Raw genomic sequence first — 26,653 nt, 5'->3', positions numbered from 1 at the left:
GCATATGGACCTCACAAGCACAAGTGCCTGAGAGCAACTTTAGGAGTGCCGGGACACGAATGGATAATTAGTGCGCAGAATTGTCCTTATTAACTAGAAGCCTTCCGAGATATAGTGGAAACCAAAAAACCTGAGAGCATCTTGCAAATAATGGAGCAGAAGACTGAACATGTCCTATCTTTTTGTGGAATGGCCGGATCGCGGACCCATTAAAGTGAATGGGTCCGCGATCTGCTGCCCCACGGACGGTGTTCATGCTGCGGCCCGCAGCACGACCACGGGGCGCACACGTTTGTGTGCAGGAGGCCTCAAAGAGAACTCCTCAACTGACAATTGCCTAAACCTGATAAAAGGATTACTACTGAACCTATTTTTGAGTCCTCACTCGTGCCATACAAATGAACTGTATCTGTACTGACTACCTGAAGACAATTGATTCAGTAAATGCTCAACTATTTGATTACAACCGACTCCTCATCATTTCTACTACTACACTCAACCATTTCACCTTACGGTGCTGGCGTCACGGGGGCCCAGCCACTAAAGCACCTTTAACACCTATACTATCAAGGGCACCTCAACTTCCATCTGGCTGGTGTTCCCTGCAATAGAGTGCCCCGGAGGATTTCGTGCTGTCTTCCCATCCACTGCACTGCTGGCTCAGGGAGGCTCTGCTAACCGTGAGTACATGAACTACTACCCCCATCGGCCCACCATGAGCCTCATGTGTTTCCCCTGTGGACCCGGCTCGTTGCATCTCCATACAGCATATTTCTCTTTTCCAACCTGCATCTAGATTTGGGTTAAAAATCTGCAATCAAAACTTAAACAAAAAGCTGTGTGCGACACCACCCTTAGGCCGCCTGCAAACGTTGTGGAATATGTGCTGGAAAAACCGCAGCGTAGTACAGTACCAAATGTACACTTTGTGGATTTTTTTCCGTGCGGAAATTGACCTGCTGTGCAAATTTCAAAATAAATAGCATCTCAATTATGTTTGTGGTTTTAGCTGTGGATTTCACCCTTTTCAATGGAAGGTTGAGATTTGTGGCAAAACCGCATCAAATACCACAATTAGACATTGAGGATTATGGTGTGGAAATGCTGCAGAAATGCACGTAAATCCGCATGGAAATTCATGCGGATCTTGTGTGTGTTCACCAGCCGTGTGCAGATGTCATTGACTGGTATGGCTTGTACCCTAGAGTTTTATGCCAGGGGTATGGTTCTAGTAAGGATATAATATCCCTGCTGCTAACATCTTCAGTGGGCAACATGCAATAGCGCCGAGATCTACTGACTGACTCATGGGGAAGACTGCTTTGTGCTTCACTGCTTTGGATCCACAAAATACGGATACCGGCCATGAGCATTCCTCAATTTTCTAGGCCCCCATTGTGGAAATGCCTATTCTTAATCGCAAAATGGATAATGCTCTATAATATGTGATGACATCCGTGTGCATTTTTGCGGCCCCCATAGATATGAATTGGTCCACGTAGGGGTGGGCGATATAGACGATATAGGCGATATGCGATATAAATTTGTGCCACGATATGGATTTTGAGCATATCGCCTATATCGCCGGACCGCGATATGATCCTGAGCCGGCACAGTGGAGAAGGAGAGAGTCCCTCCCTCCCCACTGTGCGCGGCTGCCGCTGACCACCAATGACAAAAGAGGAGGAGGGGAGGGGAGGGACTGACTGTAAATCATTGAGTTTTCACGATCTCAGTGAGCGCGTGAAAACTCAAATCCGATGGTATATTCTAACCCCCAGGCGTTCCCATGGTGACAGGGACGCTTGCCTGGGGGTTAGAACATACAGGGCCACGCCGCTGACAGTAGAACATTTAAAAACTAATCAGTAACTTTAACTTTATTAATTGGTGATCTCTTTACTGTATACCTTACTAGGTCTTAGCTCCGGTAACTAGTGATGTCCGGTTCATGAACGAATTGTTCATTTGAATCGATTCAGTTCAGTGAACCGGAGGAGTCGATTCACTTGAATGATCCGATCTGTTTGAATCGGCTCTCAGTCCCAGCACACAGACACTGCAGACAGAGACGCTCACCTCACCTCACCTCACGCTGGCAGCAGGAGCCTGAGGGAGGGACTGGGGAGGAGTCAGTAATATGATCTTAGAGTGGAAGCTGCTTCTGCCAGCCCCACCCCTCCCCGCCCACCAACCAATCACCGACCAGAGCTGAGGGGGCGAGGCAAGCACAGCACACTAGCAGCTCTGACTCGAGTCCTCGGAGTAGTGCAGGGTCAGGGAGTCTAAAGGAATCGAATGAGTCACAAGAATCTAAAGATCCGACTCGGTCAGTGACTCATTCGATTCATTGAGTTAGAAGAGCCGGGAGTCAGACTGTAGAACAGGTTACATTACACTGAGGCTGTCGGCTCTTGTTGCAGCAGTGATAAGGAGCAGAGAGATAAGAGAAGGGACAGATGACACAGAGTTTAGATTACAGGATGAATTAAATTAACCCTTTAGAATCAAATTGGCTTCTCAGGAGATATATATGTTAAAGGCATATATAGGCAGTACTACTGAATGAGATGCCTTTAACATATATATCTCCTGAGAAGCCAATTTGATTTGTGGGATCTGTGGATGGCACCGTTTAGGGGAGGGGGGGGGGGGGGGGGGATCTGTGGATGGCACCTTTTAGGGGGGGGGGGGGGATCTGTGGATGGCACCTTTTAGGGGGGGGGGGGGGGATCTGTGGATGGCACCTTTTAGGGGGGGGGGGGGATCTGTGGATGGCACCTTTAAGGGGAGGGGGGGTGTCTGTGGATGGCACCTTTTAGGGGAGGGGGGGGTGTCTGTGGATGGCACCGTTTAGGGGAGGGGGGTGTCTGTGGATGGCACCGTTTAGGGGAGGGGGGGGATCTGTGGATGGCACCGTTTAGGGGAGGGGGGGGATCTGTGGATGGCACCGTTTAGGGGAGGGGGGGGATCTGTGGATGGCACCGTTTAGGGGAGGGGGGGGATCTGTGGATGGCACCGTTTAGGGGAGGGGGGGGGGGATCTGTGGATGGCACCGTTTAGGGGAGGGGGGGGGATCTGTGGATGGCACCGTTTAGGGGAGGGGGGGGATCTGTGGATGGCACCGTTTAGGGGAGGGGGGGGGGGGGGGATCTGTGGATGGCACCGTTTAGGGGAGGGGGGGGGGGGATCTGTGGATGGCACCGTTTAGGGGAGGGGGGGGGGGGATCTGTGGATGGCACCGTTTAGGGGAGGGGGGGGGGATCTGTGGATGGCACCGTTTAGGGGAGGGGGGGGGATCTGTGGATGGCACCGTTTAGGGGAGGGGGGGGGATCTGTGGATGGCACCGTTTAGGGGAGGGGGGGGGGGATCTGTGGATGGCACCGTTTAGGGGAGGGGGGGGATCTGTGGATGGCACCGTTTAGGGGAGGGGGGGGGGATCTGTGGATGGCACCGTTTAGGGGAGGGAGGGGGATCAGCTCCCTGCTGCTGTGTGCACAAAGCACAGGGCAGCAGGGAGAGTGTAAAGTCCTATTCACCCTAATAGAGCTCTATTAGGGTGAATATGACAAGGGTTCTACGTTCTAGCCCTTAAGGAGACTAATAGTTATTAAATAAAAAGTAAAAAAAAGTTTAAACACGCCCCCCCAAATATAGAAAACAATATATCGCAATATATATCGCATATCGCACATGCTTAAAATTATATCGCAATATAGATTTTAGGCCATATCGCCCACCCCTAGGTCCACGTGTAAATCACGGAACTGCTAAAACGTCGGACTTTGATAAATCTCCCCCTAAAGTTTTTATTTTCTTAAAATGCTTTCATGGCTTTGAGCTCATCAAACATGAATTAATAATGGAAAGTCCTGGCTCGTGTCTGCTACAGATGCACTTGTCATTGTTCATTAAACCCACGTAAAACTGCAGGAGGAAACTCAATGATGTATCTACAACACTGCACAGTGCAGATATGATCTGCATCTCAAACTAAAAGTATAGTAACCCTTCTACAATATGGCTGAGGCTGGACCTAGACATTATTTTTAACACATTACAAAAAATAAAATAAAAATCACTGTGAAATCGCTGTACACAGGGTATGCATCGAGCGGCTTGAAAAGCACAGCAAATACGCAAGTATTGCTGGAGTACCTTAAATGCTAGAGATAAAATCGCTGCAGGCAAGTGAGTAGCTAGCGATTATTTTTTTAATTGCTACATGCTGGGATTTCAGAGTGATTTCCAGGCCACTTTTTCCTCCATAGAGCAACAAGAAAATCTCTTGAAAATAAAATCACTGCTTAATCTAGAGATTAGAGGGGTTTTCTGGGATTTTGTCATCGATGGCCTATCCTGAGGAAAGGTTTCCTCCGGTAAGCAGCGTGGCCTCTTCCGAGACCAGGGATGTCACCGTACATTAGTCACGTGGCCTAGGAATCTCAGTTCCTTTCAAGCTATTGGAGCTGAGCTGTAATACCAAACACAGCCAACTATCCAGTGGGCGGCACTGTGCTTTGTAAGGTGTGAGGAAGCCATGGCGCTCACTGGAGAGCAGCGACCTCTTCCAACAGCAGATCTGTGAGGATACCGGAAATCAGACCCAGGGATTTGAGTATATATTACTGTGTTATTGCATTGGTGTATGTGTGTGTGTGTGTATATGTGTGTGTGTATATATATATATATATATATATATATATATATATATATATATATATATATATATACACATACATATATATATACATACATATACACAATGTGTTATATATTTAATATCTATTCCTTTCCTGTACAGGGTTGTTTCCCCCCTCTTTTCTGATTTTGCCCTGCGGTCTCGTTCCCTTTGTCTACTGGAGTCGCTTCCCAATTGGGTATCGTTCCTATATCTTATTCTACCTGTTATTTTCCCCTCTCTCCGGTTCTTATTTCGGCCTTTATCCTGTTCCACTGCCTCCGGTTCTTGCCGGCTACCTCACCAGCACTTCCTCAGCTGCCCTTTATCGGCGGCCGAAATCGCGCGCGATTTCGGCCGCCATCTTCTTCTTCTTCTACATACCTGGAGCGGGATCTTCTTCCCGCTTCTCCGTCAGCTCCGCTTGTCCCGCCCGAAGTCTCGCGGGACTTCGGGCGCAGTTATCACTGAATCCCTTCTCTGTACAGAGCGTCGCAAAATAGCGGGATTTCGTGCGCGCTCTCAGTGTACGCCGGACGCTCAGTCACATTGGCAGCTCTGGCGTCCTGCTGGTGGTACCCTATCCTTTTAGATTGCTCTGCCAGGTTTTTCTCCCCTACTGTGGTCACAGTAGGTTATAGCTAGTATAGTCAGGGGTATTTTGCTTTCGCCATATTTACAGTGATCATGTCAGAGGACGGCCTCCCCAGTAACCGTATTCCTGAGGACATGGAGGTCACCCCCCCCCCCCCCCCCCCCATGCCCAGGCAGCAGGTTCCAATTCGGATCAGGCTATGGCAATCCAACGTTCTGTGGCTGTGCCTATCCAGGCCGCCATGGGATCCATGTCCACTGCTATTTCGCAGTGTTATTTTGGACGCCCTTCTGGCACACTCATCTTCTTCCGGTCCCAGTAGCCGCCCTAGACCCTTGACCTCAGGGACAGCTAATTCTGATCCTCCAGCCTCCAGAACCACTAAGACTGGTGTGATACTTGCCACCCAAGAGAGCACGCTGAGTTCGCGCAAAAGAGCCTATGCCCGCCAGGCAGAAAAGGCGAGGTCATGGAAATGCACCAGAGCGCAATATGATACACAGTCCGAGTCCGAACTCTGATCAGAAGAGGAGGCGCAGTCAGAGCCTGACTTTGGTTCAGAGCAAGAGGACCCGGAACTATTGGAGGTGGACCCTCCTGGGCCATCGTCAGTTCCTAATCCCCCCCTTTTCCAACCCCCCCAAGGTCCCTTCTAATACATTAGAGGTTATTATGGACCCTTCTGGAGAGCCACTATTCGACCCAGATGCGCTCCATCACCCGAGGTCCGCAGAGTGGCTCCCATCGGACCACATTGCTAAATATTTGGAGTCACGTGTACGTCAGCCCCTTAGCAAGGAGGCTAGGAATAAGTTGAGGGCTGAGTGCCCTAGGCCCATTGTCCCTAACAAGGTCTGTGACACACCCGTGGTGGATCCAAAAATTATCCAGTTTCTGGCCAAATCTGGGTGGAACCCACGTAAGGGTCTTGAGTCAACTCTAAAGGCCTGCCAGGACAAAATTACTGGATGTCCTAGGCCCCCTTACTAAGATCTTTGAGTTGGCGGAATCCGCCAGAACCCAGAACACTCAGGTAGATCCGGAGGAACTCCGGGGGTGGACACAGCGTGCTCTGTGTCTCACTGGCAACGCTAATACCTCTATCTATTGAGAGAAGGAAGGCCATTCTGTTCAAGATAGAACCGAAGCTTTCCAATTTGGCCTTGACTGAGGCGGGCAAAGATGCCCAGGGTCTCCTTTTTGGAGACTCTTTTATTAAAGATTTGTCCCGTTTTGTTGGTGCCTTTACGGCGCTGGATAAAGCCCAATTGTCAATTAGACAGGTTTTTCATGGACGGGTCTCTACCAGGGCCGGCAGTGCTAGGGGCCGTCTGTCCGGCTGGTCATCTTTCCAGACCCGCGCTTCGGGTCGAGGCTCCGTGTGATTCAGATCGTCCAGCCAGGAATTCCGCCAGCCTTCCACCTTCCCCACACGTGGTGCTTCTTGGCGATCCCGCGGGACCAGAGGATTCTCGGGGTCCAGACGCCCATTCGGTGAGTCTACCAATCCCTCTATCTTCAACTGTTTGGGTAGGGGGCAGACTCCGTCTCTTTTCCCACGCTTGGTCAGCCATCACGGCCGACCCATGGATCCTCAATACCGTACGGGGTTTTCACATAGAGTTGGTGGTTCCTCCCAGTTTCATTCCACCCCCTCATCCCATTGTCCTCCCGGCCCAAAAGCAACTCCTGTTACACAGGGAGTTGAAGCAACTTTTTCTGAAAGGCGCGATAGAACCCGCCTCAGACCCCTCCAATTGCATTATCAGCAACATGTTTCTGGTGGCCAAAAAAGGAGGACAGATGCGTCCTGTGATCAACCTTCGGGCATTGAACGCATTTGTCCGTTATCGCCACTTCAAGATGGAGGGCATCCACCTCCTCAGAGACATGCTCCTCCATGGAGATTGGTTAGTCAAATTAGACCTGAAGGATGCCTATTTAACAGTACCGATTTCCGAGACGTCCAGGAACCTACTGGAGATGTGGCGGTTCACCTGTCCTCAGCTCCTTGGTGCTTCACCAAGTTACTACGGCCGGTTGTATCCTGCCTCCGCAGTCGCGGAGTTCGGCAAATTGTGTACCTAGACGATATCCTCCTCTTGGCCCAGGACCGTCCGACCTTGCTCACACACTTATCCTGGACAATGGACTTGTTGTCTCACCTCGGGTTTCTCCTCAACCTGGAGAAATCCTGCCTTACTCCTTCCCAATCCATGGAGTTTTTAGGCTTCACAATCAATTCAACGACTGAGACCCTCAGTCTTCCTTCATCCAAGGTCTGGGCCATCTGCAAGGAAATCCGCCAGACGTTATCCCTTCCACAGGTATCCTTACATCACCTGGCCCGCATCATAGGCCTCCTCTCGTCCTCCTATCCACGCCGTTTTTTCAGCGCCATTACATTATCGTGCCATGCAACTCCTCAAGATATCTCACCTTCGCGTGGGTGCATCATACGCAGACCTGATCACGTTCAACGAGGAATCCAGGGACAAGCTGACGTGGTGGATCCGGAACTTGGAGGTTTGGAATGGCAAAACGATTTTCAGCCCACATCCGGACTTCACAGTGGAAACAGATGCCAGCCTGTTGGGATGGGGCGCCTATTGCGACGGTGTGAACATCGGGGGACGTTGGTCCGAGGAAGAGTCCAGACTCCATATCAACGCCTTGGAGCTTCTCGCAGGATTCTTCGCTATTCGCAGTTTTGCAGGAGGACTGACCAGCACCTGCATCAGATTACGGATGGACAACATTTCTGCAGTGCGATATGTCAACGCCATGGGCGGCACGCACTCGACTGCATTGTCACATCTGACTCAGGATTTCTGGACTTTGTCTGTCCAGGGAGATCACCGTTGTTGCGGAGTATCTTCCCGGCCTTCACAATACGCACACGGACTGGAGCTCTTGTTTTCTCTCCGATTCCAGTGATTGGCGATTGGACAAGACGGTCTTATCATCCATATCCTCCCGATGGGGTCCCTGCTGTATAGATCTATTCGCATCCCGCTTGAACACCCATCTTTCCAGATTCTTCAGTTGGCGCCCGGATCCGGACGCGGAAGCCACCGATGCCTTTCTACAGAACTGGGCCGGCAACCTCATGTATGCCTTTCCCCCATTTGCTCTGATTCCCCGAGTGCTAGCCCGAGTCCGTCAACAGGAGGCCGAACTGGTCCTGGTGGTTCCTTTTTGGACCTCCCAGTCTTGGTTTTTCTCAGCTGATGGAATGCCTGATCCAGTGTCCTCTCCTTCTCCCGTTTTTTCCGGATATCTTGTTAGACCCGTCAGGTCTGCAACATCCTCTCGTCTTAGACGAAACCCTCCAACTCCTAGCCTGCAGGATTTCAGGGAACCCTGGGACATCGCAGGAGTTTTGGAATCTACTAGACGCCTCTTGGAGGACGCATGGGCCCCCGGTACTAGACGAGCTTATCGGGCAGCCTGGAAGTCATGGGCTGATTGGTGCTTGGCTAGGCACGTGGATCACGTTTCAGCTCCTGTAACGGAGATCCTTCAATTCCTCACTTCACTTTTCGAGGATAAGGCATATCGTACCATCAATGTTTTTCGCTCAGCCATTTCTTCCTCTCATCAGGGATTCGACGGTTGCCCAGCCGGTCAACATCCTTTGGTGTGTCACCTTCTTAAAGGCGCTCGTCTTTCCCGTCCTCCTAGGCCCCGTGGGATGTGGCCTCCGTATTATCCTTGTTCTCTTCTTGGCCTCCTAACGCGGAACTTTCTTTGCGTCAGCTTTCGGCCAAGTTGGTCTCCTTATTCTGTTTGATTTCTTGTAAAAGAGTCTCAGATGTCCGAGCCTTGGATCATGATGCTCTTTCCTTCACTCCGATCATGGTCGTGTTCAATATTACACGGTGCACCAAGACCAACATTAAATCTGTGGCCTATCCCAGCTTCCCGGATGCTCCAGCTCTCTGCTCAGTCGCCTGTCTGAGGAAGTGAGTCACGCACGGCCTCGCACCGCGAGACAACACGCCCTCAATTTTTTCTGTCATACCAACGTCCTTTTCTTCCTGTCACTAGCATCACTCTGGCTCGATGAGTTAAGTGGATTATGTCCTTGGCAGGAGTAGACACTTCGGTGTTTACTGCACATTCTACGAGAGGTGCTTCGGCGACATCCATGGCAGTTGCAGGGGCCAGGTTGGAGGACATCATGAAGCTAGCAGATTGGTCTCTGGTGTCTACGTTTCGTGAATTTTATTTTCGTCCTCCTGTTCATAATTTTTCCTCGATGGTAAGTCAGCTTTAAACTCGCAATAGGAGCCTCCGTGTCATGTAATAAAATTGCATGATTTTCCTAACATATGACGTAAAGTCATGATTTTATTAAAGACACGGAGGCGAGTATTGCCCCTCCCAATTTTTTGCTTCCCTCCCTAGTTTTGTGTGGGGTCTATTGTTGCCTTCATTTGTATATTGCAATTTTCGGAAGCTTGTTTATGCATTTTTCAAGGTTTGGTGCTTGATCCATAGTTCTGAGCAGTCCCGATTACTGTTTTTTTTCTTCTTTTTTGTTTTCTTTAGGATGAATATTTCCGGCAAGCTACGCCTGACACCTACAGTCGATTTCAGTTATTCTCTAGTGCCGTTCTTCAGTTGGGGAGTTCATGTGCTGTTCGAGTTCAGTTCTTTGTTGGAGTTTAGTGGATAGACCTTCAGTGTTTTCAGAAGAGTGTCACCGCCAAAGAAAGAGGAGGAATCTATGCAAAGCAGGACTATTATAGGGGTCTTATGTGGGAGGGTCCTGTTACCATGGTTACTTGTTTTCTTTGCTGCTATTGGTTGGTCATTAAAGGAAGAGAAAGCAATACTCGCCTCCGTGTCTTTAACCACCTCAGCCCCCCTAGCTTAAACACCCTTAAAGGGAACCTGTCACCTGGATTTTGGGTATAGAGCTGAGAACATGGGTTGCTAGATGGCCACTAGCACATCGGCAATACCCAGTCCCCATAGCTCTGTGTGTTTTTATTGTGTTAAAAAAACGATTTGATACATATGCAAATTAAAATGAGATGAGTCAGAGCTTGAAAATATGACTCTTCTCTGGTCACACAAGTAAGATATTTCTCTTATGTTAATTTGCATAAAAGGCGGGAAGTACAGAAATGCATAATACTTATTGAATTCGTCTGCAAATGAAATTAAAAGTGTAATTTATATGTTTAGGGTAACACAATGAACATTTAGAAATGCTCAGTGAGGGTAGCATAGTAGAGGTGACAGGTTCCCTTTAATGACCAGACCACTTTTTACAATTCTGCACTACACTACTTTCACGGTTTATTGCTCGGTCATGCAACTTACCACCCAAATGAATTTTACCTCCTTTTCTTCTCACTAATAGAGCTTTCATTTGGTGGTATTTCATTGCTGTTGACATTTTTACTTTTCTTGTTATTAATCGAAATTTACCGAAATTTGTGCAAAAAAAAATGACATTTCTATATAAATTTTTCTCTAAATTTATTGTTCTACATGTCTTTGATAAAAAAAAAATGTTTGGGTAAAAAAAAAATGGTTTGGGTAAAAGTTATAGCGTTTACAAACTATGGTACAAAAATGTGAATTTCCGCTTTTTGAAGCAGCTCTGACTTTCTGAGCACCTATCATGTTTCCTGAGGTTCTACAATGCCCAGACAGTAGAAAAACCCCACAAATGACTCCATTTCGCAAAGTAGACACCCTAAGGTATTCGCTGATGGGCATAGTGAGTTCATAGAACTTTTTATTTTTTGTCACAAGTTAGCGGAAAATGATGATTTTTTTTTTTTTCTTACAAAGTCTCATATTCCACTAACTTGTGACAAAAAATAAAAACTTCCATGAACTCACTATGCCCATCACGAAATACCTTGGGGTGTCTTCTTTCAAAAATGGTGTCACTTGTGGGGAAGTTATACTGCCCTGGCATTTTAGGGGCCCTAATGCGTGAGAAGTAGTTTGAAATCAAAATATGTAAAAAATGCCCTGTGAAATCCGAAAGGTGCTCTTTGGAATGTGGGCCTCTTTGCCCACCTAGGCTGCAAAAAAGTGTCACATGTGGTATCGCCGTACTCAGGAGAAGTCGGGCAATGTGTTTTTGGGTGTCTTTTTTACACATGCCCATGCTGGGTGAGCTAAATATCTCTGTCAAATGACAACTTTGTATAAAAAAAATGGGAAAAGTTGTCTTTTAGAGAGATATTTCTCTCACCCAGCATGGGTATATGTAGAAAGACACCCCAAAACACATTGCCCAACTTCTGCTGAGTACGGCGATACCACATGTGTGACACTTTTTTGCAGCCTAGGTGGGCAAAGGGGCCCACATTCCAAAGAGCACCTTTAGGATTTTACAGGGCATTTTTTACACATTTTGATTTCAAACTACTTCTCACGCATTAGGGCCCCTAAAATGCCAGGGTAGTATAACTACCCCACAAGTGACCCTATTTTGGAAAGAAGACACCCCAAGGTATTTCGTGATAGGCATAGTGAGTTTATGGAAGTTTTTATTTTTTGTCACAAGTTAGTGGAATATGAGACTTTGTAAGAAAAAAAAATAAAATATAAAATCATCATTTTCCGCTAACTTGTGACAAAAAATGAAAAATTCTAGGAACTCTCCCTGCTCCTCATGGAATACCTTGGGATGTCTTCTTTCCAAAATGGGGTCACTTGTGGGGTAGTTATACTGCCCTGGCATTTTAGGGGCCCTAATGCGTGAGAAGTAGTTTGAAATCAAAATGTGTAAAAAATGCCCTGTGAAATCCTAAAGGTGCTCTTTGGAATGTGGGCCCCTTTGCCCACCTAGGCTGCAAAAAAGTGTCACACATGTGGTATCGCCATACTCAGGAGAAGTTGGGCAATGTGTTTTGGGGTGTCTTTCTACATATACCTATGCTGGGTGAGAGAAATATCTCTCTAAAAGACAACTTTTCCCATTTTTTTATACAAAGTTGGCATTTGACCGATATATTTATCTCACCCAAGCATGGGTATATGTAAAATGACACCGCAAAACACATTGCCCAACTTCTCCTGAGTACGGCGATACCACATGTGTGGCACTTTTTTGCAGCCTAGGTGCGCAAAGGGGCCCAAATTCCTTTTAGGAGGGCATTTTTAGACATTTGGATTCCAGACTTCTTCTCACGCTTTAGGGCCCCTAAAATTCCAGGGCAGTATAAATACCCCACATGTTACCCCATTTTGGAAAGAAGACACCCCAAGGTATTCCGTGAGGGGCATGGCAAGTTCATAGAAGTTTTTTTTTGTTGGCACAAGTTAGAGGAAATTGTTTTTTTTTAGTTTTTTCTCACAGTCTCCCTTTCCGCTAACTTGTGACAAAAAGTTCAATCTTTCATGGACTCAATATGCCCCTCAGCGAATACCTTGGGGTGTCTTCTTTCCGAAATGGGGTCACTTGTGGAGTATTTATACTGCCCTGGCATTTTAGGGGCCCTAAAGCGTGAGAAGAAGTCTGGAATATAAATGTCTAAAAGATTTTACGCATTTGGATTCAATGTGAGATTTTATTTTTTGTCACAAGTTAGTGGAATATGAGACTTTGAAAGAAAAAACAAAAAAAAAATAATTTTCGCTAACTTGTGACAAAAAAAAAAATCTTCTATGAACTCGCCATGCCCCTCAAAAGTGATCTTTTTATAGCGCCGCAGCGATTTTACGGTGTTTTTGCAGTGATCAGAAAAAAATATATTCTGTCACTGCGGTGGGGCGGACTGAACGCAAGTGTGCGCACAAGATCAGGCCTGATCGGGCGAACACTGCGTTTTTTGTAGAGCCTTTAGAACATGTCCTATTCTTGTCCGCAATTGCGGACAAGAAAAGGCATTTTCTATAAAGTTCTGGCAATGTGAGGATCCACAAAATGCGGAAAGCACATTGCCGATGTCCGTGTTTTGCGGATCCGCAAAACACATACGGACGTCTGAATGGAGACTTACAGGGGGGTGATCAGGGAGTCTATATGGGGGTGATCAGGGGTTAATAAGTGACGGGGGGGTGGTAGTGTAGTGGTGTTTGGTGCTACTTTACAGAGCTGCCTGTGTCCTCTGGTAGTCGATCCAAGCAAAAGGGACCACCAGAGGACCAGGTAGCAGGTATATTAGACGCTGTTATCAAAACATGATCGCCTCTGCAGATCCACTCGATTACCTGCAGCGCCTGTGTGCGCGCGTTCACAGGAAATCTCGTGTCTCGTGAGATGACGCGCCGGTGCGTCCACTCGGAATAACAGGGCCGCCGCAAAGACGCAATCCTGCTTACGGCGGTCCTGTAGTGGTTAAAAAAAAAAAATCATGACTTTACGTCATATGTTAGGAAAATCATGCAATTTTTATTTATATACAAATATGCTTACTAGAGCACTGAGGGGCAGCCCAGAGACCTTGGAGCACCAGACTGTTACACCACTAGAGGTACAGGGCTAGACTTGAGTGCGAAACATGAGTGCGTGTTAAAATACGTTCGCGTGCATGAGCCCTAAGGCTGATACCAATGGCCTCAATTGACTGACAATATGGCCAGTTGGGACTATGTCGTCTTGACGGAAAGAACAACACTGAGATACGACCATTTCAAATTATGCGGTTTAGAAAGACTGATGACAAAATTCCTAGTTGGGATATTTATCAGGTGGCATGGTTAGTATAGGCAGTGTGTGTATACACAGGGACACTGATCTATTTGATGAACTTTCCCCCAAAGTGACAGCACTGCAGACTGGAATTACAAGGGGACATGTCCTCTCAGTAATGCAGCTTGAGGGCTGGAGTCACACATGCAGTAAATGTCACACTGTCGAACCAGCCTAGGAATTAGCTCTGCACGTGTTACGGACTTCAGCTATTGTATTGCAATTTAAGAAATCCATGGCAATTCTACAACAGACAGAACATGCTGGCCATCTGAAAATCTGCTGCATGTTTAGTTTGAAGTGAATATAGTTTAATAAAACCCTATTTAGTTATATTGTACCTTTTCACATCATAACACATACAAAATGTGTGAATCCGGCCTAAAGTATTCCAGTAAAACACATTTATGGCATACCTTTAAAATTGGGATAGGAGGCACCTATTCTCCTGATAGGTTGGGATCTGAGAAGTCTATACCTTCAAGTATTATGTAAAAAAAGGATAAGATATTGAAAATTTTATTTGACAGGATAAGGCCTCATGCACATGGCCGTTTCGCGCATTGGGGACTGCAATTTGCGGTCCCCAATGCACGGGCAACATCCGTGCTGCGGCCGGGACGGATTGAGACCCATTCAACTTGAATGGGTTCCTGATCAGTCTGCACCGTAAAAAAAAAATTATATTTTTTTGCGGTGCGGAGGCACGGACAAACACCACAGAGGCACTATGGAGTGCTTCTGTTCCGCAATGCATCTCCCAGATTGCGGACTCATTCAAATGAATGGGTCTGCATCCGTGATGCAGGGTGCACACGGCCAGTGCCCGTGTATTGCGGACCCGCTGTATGCGGGCCGCAATACGGCAATGGCCGTGTGCATGAGGCTTAAAGCTCCTTTCCTACATTTGCTTTAAAATAAAATACTACTTTTCCACTGTCTGCAGTACTGTCACAGTGTTTCCTCTGAGATTTAGAGGAGTGATTGGGAATGTACCAGATTTGATGTTCAGCCGCTCTTTATGAAAATGGGACAATTCCCCTGTGGCCTGTTAGGGCATAAAATCTGTCGGGTTTACAGTCATCAGAACCACAGCTTCTGCCCTACTGATCACAGTGAAAAGCAGACATAAGGGATGAGACAATGGAAGGGTTAAAGCAGCTGGCGACTGCTCATAATAGCATTGTTCCAGGTACAGAACAACCTTTACTTAGCCGCACTCTCCTGTAAGATGATCGTGTGCTTCTGCCGGCCATAAATAGTCTTGTCAAGACTGATAAAACCTGCTCCTTGTGTGTGAAGGGTATACGGCTTTATTACAGACATACAGTATGAATAGGTTACAGATGGTGAGATCAGGTCATTGAACTCGGGTGTGTTTACCAAAGGGTGGCACCACATTCCCGTCTGTGTGCACGTGAAGGTGTAGATGCTATGAGGAAATACATCAACACATATAGAAAAGAAGATGTCAACCAAAATTATCAGAGGGGTACTGCATCTCATGGCTAGGGTACACCATCATTTATACTCGGCAGGGATCCAACCCATCCATCCTTAGAATGAACAAGCTGCCACATTGATTCAGCACAGTGGTCTTCATACAAAAATACAGAGTAAATTGAACTGCAGTGTGGATTTTAAATCTGCGGCATGTCAATTAGGGCTCGTTCACACGACCGTTGACCCTCCGTTGCCGTATTCTGCTGCTGTGGAGGGGAAGCTTTTATCTGCAAGGTAATCCTTATTATAACAGTAGGTGTAGAACTGGTATGACAGTATTGTTCTCCTGATAGGCCTAGGTACAGTTGCCCACAGAAGAGCATTGTGCTTATCAGTGTAATGTGTGATGCTCCAATTGAGTAACTCATCCCCTTCCCTCTCTAGTCACTATGAAAGGTCTGACTGAGAAAGGAGGAAGTTAGAAGCCAGGACATTAAGTAGAATACATGGAGGGACTTCAAAAAAATTATACCCAGAAAACTATCCACCCTTTTTTTATTACATATAATATTCACATATACAATAGGTTGTTTATATGTGATAAAATATAATGTGATTATAGCATGCCTTTAAAGGGAACCTGTCACCGGGATTTTGTGTATAGAGCTGAGGACATGGGTTGCTAGATGGCCGCTAGCACTTCTACAATACCTAGTCCCCATAGCTCTGTGTGCTTTTATTGTGTAAAACTACGATTTGATACATATGCAAATTAACCTGAGAGGAGACCTGTACGTGAGATGAGTCAGGGACAGGACTCATCTCAGGTTAATTTGCATATGTATCAAATCGGTTTTTTGACACAATAAAAGCACACAGAGCTATGGGGACTGGGTATTGCGGATGTGCTAGCGGCCATCTAGCAGCCCATGTCCTCAGCTCTATACACAAAATCCCGGTGACAGGTTCCCTTTAAATACCGATAATCTATCCTTTGACGGTTCAATGGCATTTTCTATGTGACATCACATTAATCTGTTACATGGTGTTACTGCAGCTTAGTTGAATGGGACAGGGCTTCAATACCAAGCGCGTGATCTGGCCGTTTGCTGCAGTATCCAGGTTGGACACTGTGAACTCCGGCAGTGTGTTCATTTGCCAGAACAGGCTGCTGAAGTTCACAGCGCATACGTGAATGTAGCCTTAGGATCGGTCGTCAATATGTATGCCCCTGGTCACATGGGACAGATATGCTATGGATTTTCTGCAGCAGAACTGCACATGGAAGATTCTTAGTATTAAGGCTTATGCACATGAATGTATTTTCTTTCAGTGTCCGTTCCGGGTTTTTTTGCGGACCGTATGTGGAACCATTCATTTCAACGGGTCCGCAAAAAAACGGAAGTTACACCGTGTGCATTCCGTTTCCATATTTCCGTTCCGCATAAGGATAGAACATGTCCTATTATTGTCCGCATCACGGACAAGGATAGTACTGTTCTATTAGGGGCCAGCTGTTCTGTTCCGCAAAATACAGAATGCACACGGATGTCATCTGTATTTTTTGCGGACCGCAAAATACATAGTCGTGTGCATGAGCCCTTATAGAATAGCAGCAAAGTGGATGTGATATTAAAAAAGTCGTATCTACAAACTGCAGAAAATGTCCTCATTGGGATCCAGACTTGACCTACATTCTTAGGCATCATTCACACGTCCGCAACGTGTTTTGCGGATCCACAAAACACGGAAAGCGGCAATGTGCGTTAAAAAAAAAATGTAGTAAAAAAAAAAAAAAATGAAGTTAAATGTCCCCCAGAGGTCTTGTATGACCTTATGGGGAACACAAAGTGTAAAATAAAAAAAATGTAAACAATAAAAAAAAAAAGTGTATTGAAAAAAAAAAAAAAAAAGTTTCACATAAAAAAAAATAATAATTCCGCCCAAATCCGTTATTTAAAAAATAGAACAAAAAAGTAAGTCAAAATTTTTTTGAACGCCGTAAAATAAATAAATTGCGCCAAAACAGATTTTTTTTTTAGTAAGCTCACCTCCCAAAAAATATAAGATCGATCAAAAAGTCGTATGTACCCCAAAATGGTAGCAATAAAAACATCACCTCATCTTGCAAAAAATGAGCCCCCACACAAGACCATAGCCAGAAAAATAAAAAAAAATCTGTCTCTATGAAAAATGTTTTTATTGTGTAAAACGTAAAAATAAAAGAAAAACTAGACATATTTTGTATTGTTTCATCCATAATGACCGGATCTATAAAAATACCACATGATCTACCCCATCAAGTGAACCGGGGGGGGGAAAGAAAATAGAAAAATGACACCAAAAAGCTTTTTTTCTGACTTCGCCTCCCAAAAATGAGATAAAAAGCAACCAGAAAGCCAAATGTACGCCAAAATGGTGACAATAAAAACTACAGCCCTCATGCAGATAATTCAACAATTTTTTTTAAAAGTTATTGCTCTTGAAAACTCTGACAGAAAATTCCATGTTAGAAAATCCATATGCCGCTCCTTCTCTTTAATTTAGTCTAATATATGCAAATGAGCCTCTAGGAGCAACGGGGGCGTTGTCATTACACCTAGAGGCTCGGCTCTGACTGCAACGCCTACTACATCTATAGTCAGCAGGCGGCCATTGTAGTAAGGCTACGGCTACACAGCGACTTCTTATTGCTGAAAAGTCAGATGCAAAAAATCCATCCAAGCCGGATTTTTTTGGTGCTGTCACATCGCGGTATGTTGCACTGCGGCACCACTGACTATCAATACAAAAAATTTTACCTGACTTTTGTTGCGGTGTTGCTGTACCATTTTTTGTCAGTGTGTAGCCCTAGCTTAAAGAGGACCTTTCACCAGAGGAAAGCCTCTAAACTAACTATACAGAGGTGTAGAGCGGCGCCCAGGGATCCCCCTGCACTTACTGTTATCCCCGGGCGCCGCTCCGTTCGCCCGGTATAGCCTCCGGTATGTAAGTAGTTAGGCTCCACCCACTTGATCCTGCCGGCGTCTTCTTCTCCTATGCTGTAGCGCTGGCCAATGGCCTGGGGATAACAGTAAGTGCAGGGGGATCCCTGGGCGCCGCTCTACACCTCTGTATAGTCAGTTTAGAGGCTTTCCTCTGGTGAAAGGTCCTCTTTAAAGGGGTTGGACACTGGGGACACATCGCTAGGAAATGCCCCCAATGTCTGATAGGTGGGGTTCCAGAGGTTCTATACTTAGTGGTGCACCCTTCATGCGCGGCCGCCCTCCATTCATTCCTATGAGGGCGCCAAAAATAGCTGAGCGCTGGCTCTGCTATTTCCGTAAGCCTCATAGAAGTGAATGGAGCGGTGGCCGCGCTTGCCATACATTTTAATGGGACTTCCAAGAACAGCGCTCCCATAGAAATGAACGGAGGGCGGCCACATAAGCGCGGTGCACTCCCCTGCACTTTGTAGGCTCCATTCTAAGGGTACTTTCACACTAGCGGCAGGACGGATCCGACAAGCTGTTTCATCCTGTCTGATACGTCCTGCCGCTATTTTGCCGTGCCGCCGCTCCGTCCCCATTGTGTATACTGGGGACGGGGGCGGAGCTCCGGCGCAGCACAGCAGTGCGCGGTGAGAGGCCGCTGGACTAAAAAGTCGGACATGCAGTACTGCGCTGGAGCTCCGCCCCCATTATAGTCAATCGGGATGGAGCGGCAGTACGGCGAAATAGTGGCAGGACGGATCCGACATGGTGAACAGCCTGTCGGATCCGTCCTGCCGCTAGTGTGAAAGTACCCTAAGTATAGGTGCGGGTCCCAAAGGTGGGACTCACACCTATGAGATATTAGGGGTATGTCCTAGCGATGTGTCGTCAATGTCCAAGATGGGAACACCCCTTTAAGGGTCTGGAGACAAAATGGGTACCGCTACACGGCGACCATGCTGCGAATGTCACACAAAAATCCAACCTGGATGGATTTTGCGACGGTCGCAATCGCAGTGGTAGCATGTCGAAGTGCAACACCATAGACCAGGGCAGCAACCTTCGGCACTCCAGCTGTTGTGAAACTACAACTCCCAGCATGCTCCATTCATTGCTATGAGAGTTCTAAGAAGAGCAGAACAAGTATGCATGCTGGGAGTTGTAGTTTCACAACTGCTGGAGTGCCGGAGTTTGCCTACCCCTGCCATCGACTATCATTACATAAAATGTTGCGCGACTTTTCAGCGACACATGCAGTGTAGCAGCAGACTGAGCTAGATATAAAGGTGGAGCAGATGTGGAACTTCTTCACCTTGAAGACAGGACAAGACTTACCCAGGTACCGGACCCACGTGTCCCGGTAGAGGTCTGGCTCCGCACTGTGCAGCGGGTGCTGTGCCATGACGGTCAGTGACTCCCCCTGCTCCTGTCAGCAGAAGGACACTGCAGCCAGGGACCGTCACACAAGAGCCACCTATCGGTCACAGTTATAAGGAGGAGCTCTAGACCCCACAGGGCAGCTCCATCCTTCCAATATGCTGGATGGACTGCGATATGACTCCGGGCAGGGTAAGTAGTAATGCACTGCATTGTGTGGGAACAACAAGCCAGGGAAAAGCCGCAACTCCACCACTATAGCTCTAAGGAGCCGCGCCTAAACCCAGTGCCACAGTAGTGGCTGCAAACGTGAGCCACCACTGCCCCGGCCACTCTCTACGCCGCAAGTAAAGGTATGTACTTGTCACACAGTCCCATAGTGCTGTCCGGGTTTAGCCAATGACAAGTCATTAACATGGTCATGTGACAATCCATACCTAAGGGCTCGGCGTTTGAAAGCCGAACTCGGCAGAAGACGGAGGCAGCTGATGTGATGTGACAACTGTCCTGGGCTGAGGACATGGCTATGTAATGCATCCCTGCAGCAGGATAACAGGTAGTGTCCCTATAAGCGAGTGTTCACACCTGGCAGATTTGCTTCAGAAATTCCTGCGACTGTTCTAGCTCCATACAGGGCTGTCAGGTCTCCTGCCTCCCCCCATGAGGAATCCGACCCGCGCTCCATTCTTGTGCGGAAGAACCCCATGTTGTAGGTGGAGCCTAACTGGCAGAGGGTGTGGCCAAGTAGGCAGGGGTTTTCCTGGACAATTGGTAGTTTTTATTGATACCATTTTGGAATATGCCTTTTTGATCAATTTTTTTTAGGACATGAAGAAACAAAAAAAGGCGAATCCGCATTTTTATTTAATTTTTTTAAATTATGGAGTTCACCATTCGGAATAAATACATTTATATTTTAATAATACAGGTAATTTGTGGGCAGCAATGATCTTTACGTTTTATTGTTTATTTTTGTTATTAATATGGGCAAAGGGGCTGATTAAAATTTTTATATATATTTTTATATATATATATATATATATATATATATATATATATATATATATATATAGCTTTAAAAACCTGTTTTCATTTCTTTTAACCTATTTTAAGTCACCCTAGGGGACTTGACTATGGAATTGTTTGATCGCTGCTCCAATAGACTGCACATGTATAGCGGAGGTCGGGAAGGGGTTAAAATAAAAGTGATTCCCCCATATAACTAGGGCCTCTGTGCATTTAAAAAAAAAAAAAACGTTTTATTCCCCTTAGCGCAAATTGCTGATCATCGAAACACAGAAGCCGCCCATGTGCGTTCTGCAATTTGCGGACCGGAACAAGTGGCCCATTCTAGAAATGCCTATTGTCCGCAAAATGGACAAGAATAGGACATGATCTATAATTTTTACAGAGCAACGGATGCGGACAGCACACGGAATGCTGTCCGCATCTTTTGAAGTCCCATTGAAGTGAATGGGTCCTCATCTGTGATGCGGAATGCACACGGAACCGTGCCCGTGTATTGCGGATCCACAAATGCGGTCCGCAATACGGCAACGGGAGTCTTAGTTTGCGGATTTTCCACTTGAAAATCTGTGCGTAAAACTGATCTACATGTGCCTTCACGTATCATTTGATTAGCGTGGTTTTGGCGGTAAGCACATGGATTTTTCCAAGCCCTAGATGTTCTGTAGCAAAATCTGCCATGTGCAAAGGCACCCTAAGGTCTCATCCACACGGCCGTAGATTGGGTCCTCGGGTACAAGACCCATTCATTTCAATGGATTTTTTTTTTTTTTTTTGTGTGTGTCCTATTCTTGTCCATTTAAAAAGAGGGAAGGACGTACTGATCTGCAAAATGCAGAACGCATGCGGCTGGTAACCCGTGTTTTGTGGATCCGTGATTTGCGGACTGCAAATACAGATATGGTTGTGTGCAGAAGGCCTAAGATACACTTCCCATCTGCAGACTAGTCAAGATGCTCTTACACTGACCGATTTATCAGGCAAATATCAACTACGAACAATAATTGCCTTTGTGTCAGGGAGATGAGAGCTGCATTTACATTCATTGTTTCTGGGCAGCAGATCACTACACAGGTGGAAGTACTGCACATAAAGGATGATTCTAGGTGCCGGCTGAAAGACGTTCGCTTGTTCATCAGTTGATCGCCGACACCTACACAGGCCAGTTATCGGGAACAAGTGTTTCTACAAATGCTCATCCCCGATTATCGGCCCATGTTAAAGCAAATCAGTTACTGTCCATCCGAGCAAAACTGACTATCGCACTGTCTCTCATTTCCGTTTCCCTTTTCGGCGATGACATCTTTTATCTGATACATGAAATCATTGTTTGCCAGCATCAGATCGCCTTGTGCTGCCAGCAAACAATCAATCTGAATGGGAATGAACAATAGCAGCAGTCATTGTTTGTACCCATACATGTAAATGGAGGTATCCCCTCTGCTGACAATCAGGCAATTATCAGGAACAAATGGTTCATTCCCAGTCATTGCCTATGCATCATCTCAAGTGACCTTTAGGCCCCTTGCAGACGGGCGTTTGTCACGCTGCGAGTCCGCAGCTCAGCTCCCGGCCTGGCCTAACAGCACTGACAGGGTCACATAGCATTATATTGATTTATGATGCTATGTAACCCTTACAGGTCTGGAATGTATTGGATAACAGTGACATAATGCTGCCAGTGTCATCCAATACATTCCGGAACTGTAAGGGTTACATAGCATCATAAATCAATATAATGCTATGTGACCCCATCAGTGCTGTTAGTCCAGGCCGGGAGCTGTGCTGTGGACTCGCAGCGTGACAAACGCTCGTCTGCAAGGGGCCTTAGGGAGTCTAAAGATAAGCCAAATTTATCACAGTGGCTCACGTATGACACATTCGGTGCATGTTAGATACTTGTAGGGTTGCACCGGTTATCGAAGTATCGACACCCAGTCTATAGATTTTAGACCCGGATTGATACATTCTTCTCCTCTCGCTTTTTAAAACTTAACATGGATAAAACTGAATTCATCATCTTTCCCCCCATCTTGCTCAACCCCCCCCCCAACAGACCTATCTATCACGATCAATGGCTGCGCACTCTTCCCGGTCAACCAAGTCCGCTGCCTTAGAGCAACCTTGGATTCTGCCCTCTCCTTCAGACTGCACATCCAAGCCCTTTCCACCACCTGCCGCCTCAAACTCAAAAACATCTCCCGCATCCGCAGTTTCCTCAACTTTGAGTCTGTGAAAATGCTTGTACATGCCCTCATCATCTCCCGCCTAGACTACTGCAACATCCTCCTCTGTGGCCTTCCATCTAGCACTCTCGCACCCCTCCAATCTATCCTCAACTCTGCTGCCTGACTAATTCACCTCTCACCCTGTTACTCCTCTGCCAATCCCTTCACTGGCTCCCCATTTCCCAGCGAATTAAGTTCAAAATACTAACAAATACATACAAGGCCGTCCACAACCTGTCCCCTCCCTACATCTCTGAGCTACTTTCCCGATACATCCCCACGTGTAATCTCCGATCCTCACAAGACCTCCTTCTCTCCTCTTATCTCTTCCCACAATCGCCTCCAAGATTTCTCCCGTGCATCCCCCACACTGGAACTTGCTACCCCAACATATCAGACTCTCACCTACAGTGGAATCCTTCAAAAGAAACCTGAAAACCCACCTCTTCAGACAAGCCTACAACCAGTGACCCTGCTGCCTCTATACCGCCATGACCAACTTCACCCGCACCTACTGTGTCCTTCTCCCATACCATGTAGATTGTAAGCCCTCACGGGCAGGGCCCTCTCTCCTTCTGTACCAGTTTGTAACTCGTCTTGTTTATGATTAGTGCAATTGTCTGCATTATGTATGTAAACCCCTTTTGATATGTACAGCGCTATGGAATGAATGGCGCTTTAATAATTAATAATAATACTAGGCTGCGTGGCCTAGTATCAGTTAGAGAACATGACACACACAGCTCTCCGCGTGCTACATGTTCTCTTCACTAGCACAGTGGAGAAGGAGGGAGACCTTCCCTCTCTCACCACTGTGACGCTGCTGCCGCTTTCACCAATGGGGAGATAGCAGGGAGGAGGAGGGGAGGGACTGTGGCTACTGCGCCACCAATGAATGTAAAACACATTAATTCAAGTATAGGCAGCGGGTGCCCGGCGGCAGTATCACATACCCAGCCTCAATACCAGGGCATGTGAGCCGCCAAACCGCGGCAATTAACTCCTCAAGTGCCACACCTGAGGGGTTAATTGCTGCAGTTCGGCGGATTGGTGGTGTAGTGACAGTTCCGATCAGAACCCCAGCAGTGTAATCCTGGGGCTCTGAACGGTTACCATGGCAGCCAGGATGCTACTGAAGCCCTGGCTGCCATGGTAAGCTCCTGCTGCTGTGTGCACAAAGCACAGGGCCATAGGGAGAGTGTAAGGTCCTATTCACCCTAATAGATCTCTTTTAGGCCTCTTTCACACGGGCGTGTGCGCCCCGTTGCCGTATTGCGGACCGCAATTGCGGATCCGCAATACACGGGTGCCGTTCCACATTCACTTCAATGGGTCCGCAAATCCGGAGATGCACTGGCCACCAATGAAATTAAAACTGGGGAGGGAGGGGGGTCTGCCCCCTGCTGCCTGGCAGCCCCTGATCTCTTATAGGGAGCTATGATATGCACAATTAACCCCTTCAGGTGCAGCACCTGAGGGGTTAATTGTGCAGATCACAGCCCCCTATAAGAGATCGGGTGCTGCCAGGCAGCAGGGGGCAGTCATGTACACAGTTCTCAGTATATTCTAACTTGAAGCGTCCCCATCACCATGGGAACGCCTGTGTTAGAATATACTGTCGGATCTGAGTTTCACGATCTAACTCAAATCCGATGGTATATTCTAACATAGAGGCGTTCCCATGGTGATGGGGACGCTTCAAGTTAAAATATACCATCGGATTGGAGAAAACTCCGATCCTATGGTATATTCACTCCTGACTTTACATTGAAAGTCAATGGGGGACGGATCCGTTTGAAATTGCACCATATTGTGTCAACGTCAAACGGATCCGTCCCCATTGACTTGCATTGTAATTCAGGACGGATCCGTTTGGCTCCGCATGGCCAGGCGGACACCAAAACTACTTTTTTTTCGGGTCTGTGGATCCTCCAAAAATCAAGGAAGACCCACGGACGAAAAAACGTTCACGGAAAAACGGAACCCGTTTTTGCGGACCGCAAAAAAAACGGTCGTGTGCATGAGGCCTTAGGCCGAATGCACACGGCCGTGTTTCGTGGCCGAGAGCGGTCCGTGGTATGCCGGGCTGGATTCCTGTTCAGAGCAGGAGCGCACGGCGTCATTGGTTGCTATGACGCCGTTCGCTTCATGCCGCCGCTGCTGTACAGTAATACACTGGTATGATCTATACGAGTGTATTATTGTACAGCAGCGGCGGCATGAAGCGCACGGCGTCATAGCAACCAATGACGCCGTGCGCTCCTGCTCTGAACAGGAATCCAGCCCGGCATACCACGGACCGCTCTCGGCCGCTGAACATGGCCGTGTGCATTCGGCCTTAATTAGAGACACACCTGTGGATGGATTTAAATGCACACCTGAAACGCACTGCTTCTTTGTGTAGCATAATGGGAAAATCTGAAGAAATCAGCCAAGATATCAGGAAGAGAATTGTGGACTTGCACAAGTCTGGCTCAACCTTGGTTGCAATTTCAAGATACCTGAAGGTGTCTCATTCATCTGTACAAACAATTATACGCAAGTACAAACAAGATGGGAATGTCCAGCGATCATACCGCTCAGGAAGGAGACTGGTTCTGTGTCCCAGAGATGAACGTGCTTTGGTCCGATATGTGCATATCAACCCAAAAACAAAAGACCTTGTGAAGATGCTGGTGGAAGCTGGTAAGATTGTGTCAATATCCACAGTGAAACGAGTACTGTATCAACATGGGCTGAAAGGCCACTCTGCCAGGAAAAAGCCATTACTCCATAAAAAAAGCCAGATTAATGTTTGCAAATGCACACAGGAACAAAGACCTACATTTTTGGAGACATGTCCTGTGGTCTGACGAAACTCAAATTTAACTTTTTGGCCATAATGACCATCGTTACTTTTGGAGGAAAAAGGGAGAAGCTGGGAAGCCTAAGAACACCATCCCAACTGTGAAACGCGGGGGTGGCAGCATCATGGTGTGGGGTTGTTTTGCTGCAGGAGGGACTGGTGCACTTCACAAAATGGATGGCATCATGAGGAAAGAAGATTATGTGGAAATACTGAAGCAACATCTCAAGACATCAGCCAGGAAGTTAAAGTTTGGATGGAAATGGGTCTTCCAAATGGACAATGACCCAAAGCATACTGCCAAACTGGTTACAAAGTGTCTTAAGGATAACAAAGTCAATGTTTTGGAGTGGCCATCACAAAGCCCTGATCACAATCCTATTGAAAATTTATGGGCAAAGCTGAAAAGGCAGGTGCGAGCAAGGCGACCAACAAACATAGCTCAGTTACACCAGTTTTGTCAGGAGGAATGGGCCCAAATTCCGACCAACTATTGTAAGAAGCTTGTGGAAGGATATCCAAAACGTTTGACCCAAGTCAAACAGGTTAAGGGCAATGGTACCAAATATTAATGAAATGTATGTAAACTTGACTTTGCAGAAAGTAATAAAAAATGCCTTAAAACATTCTCTCTCTCATTATTCTGGCATTTGGCAAATAAAAAATAATTATGGTAATCCTAATTGACCAAAAACAAGAAAGGTTTATTCTGATTTCATGTCAGATATTTAGAAAAAAAATGCATATGTGTCTTTCATATAGTGTATGTAAACTTCTGGTTTTTCAACTGTACATGAGGAATCTATCTGCCCATTAT

The 26,653-nt window shown here is 46.7% G+C and overlaps 1 protein-coding gene across 1 annotated transcript in view; it reads right to left on the bottom strand.

Moving 5' to 3' along the window:
* The window catches only part of MTFP1 (mitochondrial fission process 1), a 34,794-nt gene extending 14,724 nt beyond the window's left edge, over positions 1-20,070 (bottom strand). Inside the window, exon 1 of the mRNA XM_040416708.1 lies at positions 19,696-20,070. Within this exon, the coding sequence (XP_040272642.1) occupies positions 19,696-19,762 (67 nt within the window). The 5' untranslated portion in view covers positions 19,763-20,070. The remainder of the gene's footprint in view (positions 1-19,695) is intronic.
* Between the last annotated feature and the right edge of the window lie 6,583 nt (positions 20,071-26,653).

The sequence above is a fragment of the Bufo bufo genome, chromosome 2 (assembly GCF_905171765.1).
Source record: "Bufo bufo chromosome 2, aBufBuf1.1, whole genome shotgun sequence".
Lineage (NCBI taxonomy): Eukaryota > Metazoa > Chordata > Amphibia > Anura > Bufonidae > Bufo > Bufo bufo.
The sequence above is the reverse complement of the archived record's forward strand: the minus strand, read 5'-3'. Positions and strand labels throughout refer to the sequence as shown.